The 15,460-nt window shown below is 34.5% G+C and overlaps 1 protein-coding gene across 3 annotated transcripts in view; it reads left to right on the plus strand.

Annotated features, from left to right (window-relative positions):
* CSMD3 (CUB and Sushi multiple domains 3) overlaps positions 1–15,460 on the plus strand; it is a gene marked incomplete at both ends in the record, with an annotated part of 1,156,743 nt that overhangs the window by 1,103,303 nt on the left and 37,980 nt on the right. For all 3 annotated transcript variants that reach the window (XM_080694904.1, XM_080694905.1, XM_080694906.1), the window contains 3 exons: positions 9,509–9,688; positions 11,649–11,822; positions 14,831–15,004. In XM_080694904.1, the coding sequence (XP_080551030.1) occupies positions 9,509–9,688; positions 11,649–11,822; positions 14,831–15,004 (528 nt within the window). The remainder of the gene's footprint in view (positions 1–9,508; positions 9,689–11,648; positions 11,823–14,830; positions 15,005–15,460) is intronic.

The raw sequence follows: 15,460 nt of genomic DNA on the forward strand, positions 1-15,460 counted from the left end.
GGTATACAAACTCCCTAAAAAATAAAATATTGTATATCCAAAGACAATGTAAACAGAGTTAAAAGTTACTGATAGAATGGGATAAAATATTTCCAAATGCTATATATCTGAAGGTATATTAATATTCCAACTAGAAATCCTAAAAATTAGCAACAATTAAAGCAAACAATACAATTTAGAGATAGGTATAAGACTAACATAAATAATGAATCTCCACAGATAACTAATCTTAGTTGTATGTTGGATGGAAAATCTTGTTTCTCTGGTTCTGGTGTGTGTTACCTATTTCTTCTTTGTAGTTAATCTCTTTGAGTATTTTCTCTAGTGCTGGTTTTGAAGGCATAAATTCCTTCAGTTTCTGTTTGTCATGGAAGCTTCTTATTTCTCCATCTAATTTGATAGAACGTTTTGCTGGGTAGGAAATTTTTGGCTGGAACTTGTTTTCTTTCAGAGTTTGGAATATGTTACTCCAAGCCCTTCTGGCTCTCATGACTTGGTTTGGGAAGTCTGAAGTGATTCTAATTGGTTTGCCTCTGAATGTCACTTGGCCCTTTGGTTTTGTTGCCTTTGCTTTTTGCTTTTGTTCCACATTGGTCATTTTGACAATTATGTGGCGTGGGGATCCTCTTCTCCGATCCTGTCTAAAGGAAGTTCTATAAGTTTCCTGGACCTGTGTATCGACCTCTTGGTCTACGTTTGGAAAATTTTCTTCTATTACTTCCTTGAACAGATTGTTGATCCCTTTGGTTTCACCTTCTTTTCCCTCCTCTATTCCAATTATTCTTAGGTTAGCTCTCTTAAAATGGGCCCATATTTCTTCAATGTCAGATTCCTGCTGTCGGATATTTTTTTCTAGATTAGAAACTATGCGTTCATTTTTGGATTGCTCATCTTCTAAGAGCGAGATTCTATTCTCCATGTGGTCTAATCAGTTGTTTGTACTTTGAATTGAGGCCTTTACTTCATTAATTGCATCCTTTATCTCTTTTTGGCTCTCTCTGAATTCTTTTCAAAACACCTCTATTATTTCCACAGTTATTTTCCTGATTTGATCTTCTAGAAATCTCTGAATTTCTCTTTTATCGGGTTCTGATGTTGTGGGGTTGTGGGTATTCATTGCTCCATTTTTATTCCTATTTCCCATGATTTCGGAAGTTTGTGCCTTCTCTGGGTTCTTCCCTTGGGTCACTATGACTTCACTTAAGGTGTTCTGGGTCTCGAGTCTGTGGTATCTCAGTCCATACTACTCCTTTACTGAGTTATATCGCAGAGTCTCAGACCCAGGGAGTCAATAGAGGCTGCTTTAGACCATGGGGGGTGCCAGGTTGGGCATTTTCCTATGGTGTGATATCTCTGCCACCACCACTCCCCCACTGGGTCAAGTCCCTGGGAGTCAGTACTGGGATTTCTCCTCTGGGGCCCGCAATTTGACTCACTGTTGTTGAATATGCAGATGGAGCTGTAGTGGACTCAGTGAATTCACTGCTGCTGCCGCAGGTGGCAGTATGGTGCTGCTGCCACGCCCTCGGCCGTGAGGCTGGCGTATTTCTTCTCTGATTTTGAGCTCCGCTCTGAGTCCCTGCAGGGTGTGCTGAGCCCAGCCACTGGGAGCTTTAGACACTCCCTGTGCCGAAAAATCTGCCGAATCCCACCCAGCTGATCCGCATCGGCTCACCTCGGCTCGCTTCCGCCACTCCTCTCTGGAGCCTGGTGGGCTGTTGAGTGCGTTGGTCTGGTGCCATCCGGTGAATTCGCCGCTGCCGCTGGCAGTAAGGCACTGCTGCCGCTTCCTTGGCCGTGAGGCCGGTGTATCTCCTCTGTGGCTCTGAGCTCCGTTCTGGGTTCCCCTCCTCTCTGGAGCCTGGTGATTTTTTTTTGTTTGTTTCTCTGGTGATGGTGCTTTCTGGCTATGAAAGGCACTGATTTTGTGGTAATAGAGATTGGTTGTTAGCAGGGCTCTTAAACCCCACTTTTCTCGGTCGCCATCTTCCCGGAACTGGTCTTCATTTTTCCATAAAAATTTTTAGTCAAGTTAAAAAATCACTCAATTCAGGAAAAACTTGTTATTAATATATCAAATATATAAAGAAATCCTGTTAGTGATGCTATAACAAAATATCTGAGACTGGGTAATTTATAAAGAACAGAAACTTATTTCATTCAGTTCTAGAGACTAGATAATCCGAAATCATCATGTCAGTAAATTCTATGTCTGGTGGGGTCTAATTTCTGCTTCTAAGGTAAACTTTGGTATTATTGTTGCTGTGTTCTCACAGTTTTTAGAAGGCAGAAAAGCAAAAAGGCCCATGAAAGTTCCCTCTAGACCTTTTGTAAGGCTTTAATCTCATTGAGTAGCCAGAGCCCTTGTGGCAATCATTTCCTAAAGGAGGCTCTTTTTATAAATATTATTGCATTGAGGAGTTAGGTTTCAAGATGAATTTTGTGAGGTCCCAAATACTTAAGTAGTGCCAAATAATTTTTTTTCTTTTTTTCATTTCGAATTCTTACTAATTCTACTAAAATATAATGTTTCTCATAAAATGTTTATCATTTATTAAGACTTGCTCTCAATGGTTTATATAATTTTCTAATAATCACAAGAAATTTGTGAGATATATACTATTTTTATTTCCTTTTCACAGTGAAAGCAATAGTATCTTAGAAAACAACTCTCTTTCTCGTGGTAATATAGTAAATGTAGAACCTAAAATTAACCTGAGTCTGTCTGATTCAATAAGTAGTTACTTTTCTTCCCTCTGTGCTTTTCTTCTCTTTTGTTTTCTTGCTCTATTCACTGTTTTCACTGGAATGGTGAAGTATAGATGACAAGATACGATGATAGGACAATGCTACAAAGTTTATGGAAGAGTCTCATTAATTTATAGCCTATCTTTATATACATTTTCTAATTTTCTTTTTCTCTGCAATTCCTAATTTAAGTTCTACAGCAATATATCATTTCTTACTGAAATGATCACTTATAAAAATGTATTTTGCTTGACAGTTTTTTCTAGCGTAACATCACAATTTCCTCTAGTTACCTTACTAATGATATTTTGGTTTGTCAAATGCAAAATGCAAATATAATGTAAGTCAATAATAAACCTGTAGGGAACCAGCTTATCTTGCTAGAGATGATATATTTTGATTTGATGAGTAAGAGGATATGAGCTGATTTACTGTTGAATAATATATATAATTATTGACAGAAGAGATCTGGCTGAATTCATACGATCTCAATTAAAACATAAAAATCAATAAAACTGATAATTAAAATTTGGCAAGGTTATTTTCTGCAGCATTCTGATCGAGAGTCAAGATTAAAAACTAAGCACAAGTAATTATTTCTTCAAAAATATTTTTAAAAAATTTCCAGCAACAAGTACACTTGGTATTTAGTTATATGGCATCCATACCTTTCCATGTTTACCAGGCAGGCCTACTACTGGTGCCTAGAATCTGTGGTGTACCCGAACACATTGTGTTTTAGGAAGAAGTCATACCTGTGCTAGGGCAGGCTGTAAAGTGGAACAAAAATTCACTTTCAGGTCTAAAGCAAAATGTGCTTATTGGCTTGCATGGATGTTTTTTGTTCCCTCCATTTTTACCAATTACAGTTTCTGCTTCCAAAATGATCACTGTCCACCTCTCTGCATCTAACAGACTTTATTTATTTGACCAGGGACATTCTACTTAACCAGGTTCATGAAAAGGGAGTTTAAAGCATTTTGTTTCAGCTAACCAGCACAGAAATGGCCTTTACTTAATTTTGTCACAAATCTGATAATTCTTAAATTTTTTTCTTATACAGGATAGGTTCTCTGAGGGGGCCAGTCTCACATAAGAAAAGGCTAGGAGATAATCCATAGGTGAAATTGGGTAAAGTGAAGCTAAGTATGAATTTCCATCTCCTCTAGGTGGGAGAGCCATCCCTCAGTGCAGTGGCTCTCAACCAGGGGCTATTTTCCTTCTTATGGGACACTTGGCAATATCTAGAAACATTTTAAGTTGTCACAGTACAAGGCCAAGTTTTGTTATTGGAATCCAGTAGGTAGATGCCAGGGATCCTGCTGAACCCTACAGTATCTCAAATATAATTAGTGCAAAGGTTAAGGTTAGAAACGCTTTCTGAAATTTAAAAAGCAATCAACTATTGAACTGAAAATTCAGAAGCATCATGAGAAGAATTGTTAGACCATTCTTCTGGGACTTTATTCTGCTACAGTATGTCTCTGTTTTGATCTCCATGGTGGACGTCTGGCAAAGCCAGTGTGTAATGGATGGCCCAGTCAGCATCTTCATGGCTGTGTTGTCTGCAATAGGAAAACAATGGGGTAATGTGCATAAGCAGCACAGTTGACAATAGCCAAGCTATGGACGTTGTTTAGATGTTCTTCAACAGATGAATGGATAAAGAAAATGTGGTATACACCTGCAATAGAGTTTTACTCAACCATAAGGAAGAACTTACTTATTCCTTAAACAAATATTTAATCTCTGATGATAAGTCATGCACTAGACTAGGCTGTCAAAATACACCATATAAGGAGACAAAATATTTGTCTTCATGGAATTTATTGATGTGTGTGTGTGTGTGTGTGTGTGTGTGTGTGTGTGTTTATACATGCCTGTATGTGTGTCTATGTGTATGTGATGTATATTTAGGGGTTTTGGTGATCTTAGAACATTTTCTAAAAATAAACTACAGAACTATATTGCTATGCACTTATGTCTTCAAGATTTTAAATAGTTTTAAAACTATTCTAAAGTTTTGCCTGAAAAAAACCCCAAAGCAACTTTTGGTTACTGAAAACAAGCTGGTAGTAAATGAACTGACTTGCAGAGCAGGTGCTATTTACAAAAACTGTTGCCATTGGAAACTGCCTCTTTGACTGGCCTTTGCTTCATTAGGAAGTCACTAAACGAATCCTTCTGAAGCTTACATTGTCAGATATTCCATTCACAGTGCTGCCGCAATTGCACGGCTCTTTCTTCGTTCCTCTGCCAAATAAGCCCTCTGTCCTTTCCTCTGATGATGCATCTCAGCTCGTGGCCCCTACCAGACAGTTGGTTCTTCTTTTTTCCCAAGATTCAAATTTGATCTGTAATGGCACTGGGTGGGGGTGCAGAATATAACAATTTATAGATGCTTTTGGCCTTCTCTTAATTAGAAATATAGGTTTAAAATATAAGGTACCTTAAATTGAAATAATATTAAACTAAATTTAATGGTTTATAGTCATTTTCATGTGGTTGTAACTTGTGAACTACAAAAAAGTATCCTTTTGGTAAAAAAATATGTTGTATCATTTAAAAATTATTTTTGTAACAATGATCACAGGAATAAAAATATTCCTGTATACAAGCTCTAAGATAAGTCAAATAGAAAGACTTCAATAAGAGCTGAGCAAATATCAATCTTCTGGAGGCTGACAGGAGGTTCATAGGTACAAGGACAACCTCAGCATTTTAGGAAGATCCTCAGCAATTTAACAAAGCCCTGTTTCAGAATTTAAAAAGGTTGAAGGCATAGCTCAGAGGTAGAATGCCCCTGGGGTCAATCCTCAAATCCCAAATTAAATACATACATACATACATACATACATACATACATACATACTCAATAAGTTTGATTTCAGCATACTGTCATGAGGGCTTCAATTATTATCCGATGGAGTGCCCCAAATATTATTCTTTCAGTTAAATGCCATAATATTAAATTTTCTTAGGCTCAACAGATTATAATATTAAAAATTACATGTATAGATATTAATAAAAATTAATAAATACAACTTAATTGAAAAACTATTAAATGTTCCATGCTTTGACTCATTCTTGGTCTTTAACTTGGACTTATGAATGCCTGGAAATAGTAACAAAAAGTTAGGACAGAGAGAAAGAATAATTAAGGATTACTTGGGGAAATTATATACCTGATAAAGGACAAAATGTTTCAGTATATTAAAAGGAAAGTATTTTTATTTATTAATCTCCAGTAAATAGAAAACATAATTTTTTTCTTAGCTGACTGAGAGAGAGCTTTTAGCCAAATCATTGACCAAATCTTACTTAAATCTGGTGAATCAAAACAGTACTGTGTGTGTGTATATATATATGTATATATATACACATATATATACACATATATACGTATATACGTATATATATACACATATATACACATATATACGTATATACACATATATGTATATATGTATATATGTATATATATGTACATATGTACATATATGTATATATACACACACAGAGTACTGTGTATATACATATATATATTCTTTGTTATATTTAATTCTTAAGTTCTGTTTTGTGTTATTTAAATTTTCTATGATATCTCAAGTCTTGAAAGTGTTTAGGTGGCATCTTAAGTAAATCATTATATTATATATGCAACCACATTCATATACATGAGACCATAGAAGATAATAAGAATGCCATGCTTGCAAAGATCCTGTGCTTAGAGCTTAATGCTCTTTGATGGCTATCCCAATTTTCTTAAAGATTATTGCTGTATTATAATTATCATAGTAGGGTTATTTCTTGTTACATATTTGTACATAAAGAACAGAATTTGGTCAATTTCATTTGTTAGTACCACCCTTTTTCTCCCCTCCTTACTTGCCTGGGTTCCTTTCCTCTACTCTACAATCTCCCTTTTATTTTCAGGAGTCCCCCCTTTTCTTCTTTCTTTTCTCTAGCTTCTACATATGGAAGAGAACTTACAGTCCTTCTCATTCTGAGTCAGGCTTATTTTCTTTAACATAATGCTCTCTGGTTCCTTTCATTTTTCTACAAATAACCTAATTTTGTTCTTATGACAGAATTCAATTCGGTTTCGCTATATGTACCACATTCCTTTAATCCATTCATCTACTGACAGACACCTGACTGGTTCCATAACTTGGCTATTGTGAACTGCACTACTGTAAACATGGGTAGTATGCATGTATCATTACACCATTCTAACTTTTATTTGGATAAATAATGAGAAGTGATATAGCAAAGCCATATGTTGTTTCCATTCCTACACTTTCGAGGAAACTCCATCCAGATTTCCAAAGCAGTTATGCTAATTTACAATTCAACCTACAGTGTGCCGTTTGTTTTTTAACACATCGTGTTCAGCACTTATTATTATGTATACTTATTTTTTATTTTATTGTTTCTACTAGAGATTGAACTCAGGGACATTCTAGCTTGGAGCTATACCCCCAACCCTTTTTATTTTGAAAAAGGGTTTTGCTAAGTTGATAAGCAACTCATTCAGTTACTAAGATTGGCCTCAAACCTGTGATCATCCATTCTCAGTCTCTAAAGTACTGAGATTACAGGCATGTGCCACCATACCACCTGGCTTATTATTTGTCTTCTTGACAATTGTCATTCTATCTAGAGAAAGATGAAATCTTAGTGTGGTTTTGATTTGAATTTTCCTGATTGCTAGAGATGCTGAATATTAAAAAATAATATTTGTTGGCCACTGTCTTTTGAGAAGTGTCTATTCAATTAATTTGCAATTTTTTTGGATTTAAGTTTTTTGAGTTCTTCCTAAATTCTGGATATTAATTATTTGTCAAAGAATAGGTGGCAAAGACTTTTTCCAATTCTATAGGCTCACTTCCCAGCCTTATTTGCTTTCTTTGCTATGTAGCTTTTTAATTTGATGTCATCCCCTGAGCAACAAGGATTCTACTGAGGTTCATTGACTGAACCTACATGTTGGAAAGTTGGTCCTTTGTTTTCTTCTATTAATTGTAGTTTCTGGTCTAATTCCTAGGTCCTAGGTCTTTGATCCCTTATGAGTTGACTTTTATGGAGGATAAGTTTTGTGGAGAATCCAGTTTTTCTTACACTTTTTGTTTAACAGTCTATCTTTTCAGCCAGGAGTGGTGGTACATGCATATAATTTCAGTTCTTGAGAAGTTTAAAAAAGGAGGCTCCCAAGTTTGAGACCAGTCTTAGAAACTTAGTGAGACTCTCTGTAGCCTAGTGGAGTGCTGTTAAAAAGGAAAAAAAAAGAGTAAAAAGGGGTGGGGTTGTCACTTAGAAGTAGAACACCCCCTGGGGTTCAATCCCTAATGTCACACACAAAATAAATAGGTAGATAGATAGATAGATAGATATCGATAGATAAAGATAGAGACTGTCTTCACTCCAAAGTGTGTTTTTGGTGTCTTTATCAATTTTATCTTGGAATTTGTGTTTTGTCACTGAAATGTTTTGTACTGGGGCACTAGATAAGGGCTTGAAGTCTCTGGTCCTGAGCATTTTGCCTTCCTGTGCTCTTGGGTAGTGTTCTAGGCCTTTTGCTCTCCTCAGCCCAATGCCCCTGCCTTGGCCTGTTTTCCCCTATCCCATTCCTACTTTGGGAGTGCTGACAACTTTCACAGAGCTAGTTGACATGTCACCAGTAGAAGAAAAGCCATATGGCACTGTTGTTCTACATTCGTTACAAAGATTAAATGCAAATAATGAGGGTCAGAAATGATATATTTATGATGTTCTGGGCAAAGCAAAGCAATGGCTGTCTCTGATCTAGGCTGACAGCACTATCAAGTATTATGCAAAGATTTGGATGGGAATGACTTCACAGCCAAGCCCAATCCAGAGTACAAGTGCATTTGAAGAATGAACGTGCAATTTCTTAAGGATTTTGTTCTGCCTGACTTAATAGCAGCTGGAAATGGGAAAGTGACTTTTCCACCACCCACTATGAGAGTTAACTTTTGCACTACACCCCCAGATCAGAATTACTACCCTGATTGTGTTAAATTCACATTTTATACTTTATTTATTCAGTAGTATTATTCCTTTTGGACTTAGCATTGTTTTAATTAAAAACTACTGCCACATTCAGTTGAGTGATGCTACACAGAAAATGTGTTCTTGGTCCAGAGAACCTGATGAAAATTGAAATAAGCAGGCATGATGGTAAATGTCTGCAATCCCAATACTTGGAAGGGTGAGACAGGAAAATCTAAGTTCAAGGACAGCCTCAGCAATGTAGTGAGATTTTCAGCAACCTAGTGAGAGCCTGTCTCAAAATGAAGACTAAAAAGGATTGGGGGTCTGGCTTCAAGATTCTGGGGCTCAATTTATACTACCATATGTACAAAAAATAATATTCCAGTAGTCATTATAAAAATACTGACTTCAAGTGTTATTTTAGAAATGTGACTCATGGTCACATAATACAGGCTAAAAGAGATTACTGAATCAGAGTTCTCTGATGTAGCAGCATATTAACCTAGTCCTTTATGGGTCTAAATGACAGTTTCTGAACCACCTGTGTAGAATTTGTAATAAGAATAACTGATCATAATCAAGAAATGTCAGTATGTGATTTGAATAAGCTTATATTTTATGATTAAAAATGAACACAATACCTAATTTTCTCCACTTATATATTAAGTATACCATATGCTTACTACTCCTGTCTGTTAAATACATGCCAGATTAACCATCTGTTCTTCTAATCTAATACTGATAGTCATCAGTTGTGGAGACCCAGGTATACCAGCCAACGGACTGAGATATGGAGATGATTATGTGGTTGGACAAAATGTTTCTTACATGTGCCAGCCGGGCTATGCCATGGAATTGAATGGTTCCCAAGTCAGGACTTGCACCACTAATGGCACATGGAGTGGACTGATGCCAACGTGTCGAGGTATGATAAAAATTCATCAACATTATCAAGTGTTGACTGCAATAACATAGGTCCTTATTTTTGCATATAAGTTTAAAGTATATTTAAATATGTATATTTTAATTCTTAGTTATATTGCTTTTTTAATACTGAAAAATGGCTGATGGGGTTTCTTAAAATCTCTATTGTAATATGCAGAATTTAAAAATTATGTTTTGATCCAAAATTATATCTTATTGTGAATAATAACAATGAGATTTAATGCTACAGAAAGGACACAAATAGAATGTGGTCTGACATATAATCATCATTGCTATATTTATTGGTGAATATTTTAAAAATCATGTAACTCTGATTATCATTTGGTAAGCTACTTGTGTCAAGTCACTCAAGGATGGATAAAAATCTTTCTCTAATTTGAGAACACCTATCCCTAGTTATAGAGCTATAATTTTACTTAAACAAAGAGAAAAGTTTTTACTTCAAAGAATTAAATATAGCATTATTCTAGTAGTCTGTAGATGCATAGTCTTTCTATTGTGTGCTGTTTTTTTTTCCATTGGAAATATTTTAAAATGTTTCTACCAATGTTTGTGATTACTTATGGAATGTACTGTAGATGCAATGTCAATTTATATTGTTTTGTAATCATTTTATTTAATAACTGAGATTTCTCACACATCCATCTTTGTATCTATTTGTAAACTGATTTTATAAAAATATCTTCCTTATGTATTCTTTAACAAAAATAACAGTTCCAATGTGTTTGCCTTTTTTTCTGGATTGTTCAGTTTCTGAATTAAATAATTATATATATGCAGTTAGCATATAATGTAGAATATATGAACATTTTATATTTTAGAAGTTATTTTACATTCACTAATTCATACTGATATTTGTAATGTTAAAAAACTCCAAAAATTCATGTATACTGTTAGCCATCATAATACAGTTGATTCTCGTTTAAGACTTTACAGTTGGTATCTCTCCTTTTTTCTCTTTCATCTGTTACCTGATCCAAACTCTCATCACATGAGGACAACTTAAAACAATTTAAAATCAATATCTAGATTTAAGTGCAGTATATATATATATATATATATATATATATATATATGTGTGTGTGTGTATGTGTGTGTGTGTGTATGCATATGTACACACACACACACACACATGCACACACACATTTTCATTTAAAAGTGAACCCAGGTATGGTGGTGCATGCTATAATCCTAGTACTTGGGAACCTGAAACAGGAGAATTGCAGGATCAAAACCAACCTCAGCAATTTAGCAAGACTTTCAACAACCTCTTCAGAATCGGTTTCAGTAGTAATAGTAGTAATAATAATAATAGAAATAGTAATACTAGAACTGAGGGTATAGCTGCAAAGTAAAATGCCTCTGGGTTTACTCTCTACTAGTATATACACACACACATACACACACACAAATTTAAAAATGCATTTACAATCATATGAATAGGTTTCAGTTTATGAAACTAATTGATTATGAGAACCACATTGGCTACTATAATCAGACACATGATGTGTGTTTTCAAAAGCACTACACAACTATCCCCAAATTCCTTAGTTAACATGCTGATACTATACATAGCCAAAGATCCTCAGGCTATTTTAAAGTCGTTGGAAAATAAATTTATATAATAATAATAATTTATCTGTTACAGTATACTGGATAGAAGGTCACCCTGTGTTTGCCTTCCCTCAGATGTTAGGCAGCTTGCTATTTTGTAAAAGAATCTCTGACAACCAGTAGCCATTAAGTTGCCAAAGGAAAGTAGCATGGTAGAGAATTAATTTCAGGGATGCTTCAGGAATACTACCAAGAGAATAAAACATGTCACAATGCATTGTCCTCCAAAAGGTTAAATTAGCACATATGCTTCTTCTAATGTTATTTATTTTTTACACCCAGGATCTTTCAACAGCTGTGTCTAATCACTTTTAATGTAATTGCAGCTGTTACCTGCCCAGCTCCTCCCCAGATCTCTAATGGAAGACTGGAAGGAACAAATTTCGACTGGGGCTTTAGTATTAGCTACATCTGTTCACCAGGATATGAACTATCCTTTCCTGCTGTTTTGACCTGTGTCGGGAATGGTACCTGGAGTGGTGAAGTACCACAGTGCTTGCGTACGTATAGTTTCCGTATTTAAAAGTATTCATTAAGGTAACAATTGTTACTTAAAATGTTCAAATTTGCCAGAATAAATAGGAAGTTGTTAAGTTCCCTCCAAGGCCTAATTAAAATTCAAATAAAAAAGCCTTGATTTACAAATGTGAATCTGCCTATACTCTAGCCATTATATTCTCTCTAGGCTAATTCACATTTTTGTCAAAACTGTTTTGCTTATAAGCTTTTCTTACTTTTAAAAATCTTTCTTCAAAGAAGAGACACTCTTAAAGATGAACTCTTTTGCTGGTATTTATTTTTATTCCTAGACAACATATCTCATTTGATTACTTTTTAAAGTATCCAGAAAGTTTTTTGCAAAACATCCATGTCACTTCCACATGATCACTCACACACATCAAGTTATTTTGTTATAATTGGTGATAATTGTTTTTGTACATCTAAAATGACCAGGGAAAGCATAGAAATTAAGTATTACCTTTTAGAAAAAGTACTCTAGACCGTGTACACAAGACATGTTACTTTAGGGTTAATTTGTAAGAATATAAAACAAAAGATCATATTGGTTAGAAATAAATTATTGTAGCATGTGATATGGACATACTTACATATTTAATGCCTCCAAACTCATCATCAATGGACTATTTGGTTTACCACATGAAAATCCCAGGTAAGAAGCAGATGGAATAACAGCAGGGAGATTGAGGAGCTTTATGGTTGTGTCTCCCTCTTTTATTTTTACTTGTTGCTCAAAGACAGGATTCTGAGTTTGACTCGCCAGAAATGTGAAACCAAAACACTTCAGAAATAGATTATAAAATAACTTCATGTTAGAAACAATTGCTTAAGCTGAAATGTCTGTTGCTGATATTCATTGAGAAAAAATACATTGAATTCAAAATATGTTAGATACATGAGGTTAAATAAGAAAATGTCTTTGGGGTTTGTGGTTATGTTGCTAGAAGGGCTTAGATGCCACACAGCAGTAAGGGTTATAATATCTAGAGATGGTGAACGTTAAAAAAAAAAACACAGTAAGCCACAAATATTGTGTTAATTGGCCTATATTACTATACTCTGACAAATTTCTTCTATTTTACTATGATATCTACTCAATATTACTTTTAAGTCTATTTTTTAAAGATTGTCCTAAAATCTTGAATTTCAAGGAAGATCGCCCTTTTTTTAATACTTCTGTTACGACATTATAGTCTTACATTATAGTACATTTTAGTCTTATAGTCTCATATCACATGTAGTAAATAGTGTTAGTGACATATATGCACACAGCAGTTAAGTTTTCCCCAGGAACCCCCACCACTGCCCCCATACATGATATTAAGATTGGCATTTGTATTCACATATAAGTACATAATATTGATGAAAGTATTTCCTTTGTTAATTCTCTCTCTCTGCCACTCTTTCCTTGACCAACTCGTTCAATACACTGGGTTTTATCTGCCATAAGTCCAAAAATATATGGTCACTTTTTATATTTTATTAGTGCATTGTAATATCTTAGTGAGATCCAAAGTGGTTCAAACATACATGCATACAATACTTGGTGATTTTTTTCCCCTTTTATGCCTCCCCCTACATATTACTGAGATTGGTAGTGATACCTTAATAGATGAACATGCCATCATTTGAATTGTTATCAATCCTACTTTTTCCCTTTCACGCCTGCCTCCCCCCACCCATTTCCACTCTTCTACTGTTCTTTCTCCTTATTTATATGATATACCTTTTGATTCTTATTTATTTAGGTTCCACATATGAGAGAATACATGTGCTTCTTGACATTTTATATTGTATATTCTTATCATTGATAGATATTTGCCTGGGTTGTCTACAAGGTCTGGGGCCCCTTGATCTTGTCCCCTATGACACTTCTGGGTTCTCATTCTGCTGCAGTCACTTTACCCTCCTTGTTCTTCCTGTGTGCTGGGTGTGCTCTAGCACAGAATTTGGGAATTCTGTCTTCTTTCAATGGAATGCTGTTCCTTGGAATATCAGCATGGCTGAACACATTTTTTCTTAGAATCTTCTCCCAGTGAGATACAGCTTTGCTACATCGTTTAAAAATATACCTCTGCCTACTGCTATCCACCAATACAATTGTACAGTCCTGATCTCCTTTGAACTATCTTTTCCCATAAGAATTATTCACATAACCATCTTTGTCTCTTAATTAATTTACTTTTTTTATTATTTCTTTGCTTCCATCACAAATACATAAATCCTACCAGGAGGAATCTTATCTTATGTTTACTGATATGTCCAAATGCCTAAAACCACCCAAAATGGCATTTGTCTTTTGCAATTAGTAAATATGTTTTACATCAAAGAATATAATCAATTTGTTTATAAATCTTGTTGATTTTTTTTATTAGTCATTGTAAAAGATTGAAATTTTTTTCTTTTATATGGATTTGGATTCTGATGGCCTTTTTATTTTAAAGATAATAAGCAAGAGTTTGAAGAGGACTACAATAGTATATTAGAATATGAGCTACAAGTGTTCATATTACACCAAAAATATAGCCATATCTTTTGTATATATGTAGAAGGGCAGTGCATTCTTTAGAGTACAGCCTGGAACACCATGGCTTAATTATTTTTGATAGAGCTATCTGTGAATCATATACTTTTACAGGAGGTATAGTCCAACATTTCAGCACAGAAGTACAGATACATAGTTTTATTCTGGTGTATGTAACACAAAAAATATACAAAACATTCTACATCTGTTTTGGTAGTATTCTACCAAGATAGAAAAATATCTCAATCAGACTAGTCATTTAAATAGTAAACTGATTTTATTCAGTATTTATTTTTGTAGCCCTCATCTAAGAAATGATAAATATTTTTATTTTAATAGATTTTTATGGATCATATCTCTCTTTGGAACAATGTTACCATGAGTTGTCATCATTTTCTTTTAACTGCCCTGTTTTTTATTTTCTTTGCCCTGCTAAGTATTAAATGTCTTTATTTTTATTTCCAGCAAAGTTTTGTGGTGACCCAGGTATACCATCCCAAGGAAAGAGAGAAGGCAAAAGCTTCATCTACCAGTCAGAGGTTTCCTTCAGCTGCAACTCTCCCTTCATATTAGTGGGCTCTAGTACCAGATTATGCCAAGCAGATGGCACCTGGAGCGGTTCATCACCTCACTGCATAGGTAATATTAATTACAGTTTGATTATGCTCAGTAAATTTTGAATTAATAGCTAGTGGTGACATATAGTTCTTTTTACCCTACAAACTACAGTTGGCTAAATATGAAAAATAATTTTAAAATATAGAGCAACTAGAAGGCACTGAAAATAAATATATTGGTAGAAGATATCATTATTTTTAATATCTTAAACTTCTGAAAGAAACACTTGAAATAATTTGGTTGTATTTCCGTAAAATGTAAAAGAAAATCATTAAGAATAATGACATGAAATACTATCAGTTACTTAACTTATAGTAAGACCTAATAAGGCATATTCATATGAAATGAACATTGCTCTGAAATATTAAAAATGTATATGGATTTCCAAATGACTTTAATATGTTTCTGTAATTCTAACATTAATTGAGACATTTGGTAAACCAACCAAATAGTATGTCATAGAGATAAAGCAACACA

The sequence above is a fragment of the Muscardinus avellanarius genome, assembly GCF_963383645.1.
Source record: "Muscardinus avellanarius genome assembly, chromosome: 4".
NCBI lineage: Eukaryota > Metazoa > Chordata > Mammalia > Rodentia > Gliridae > Muscardinus > Muscardinus avellanarius.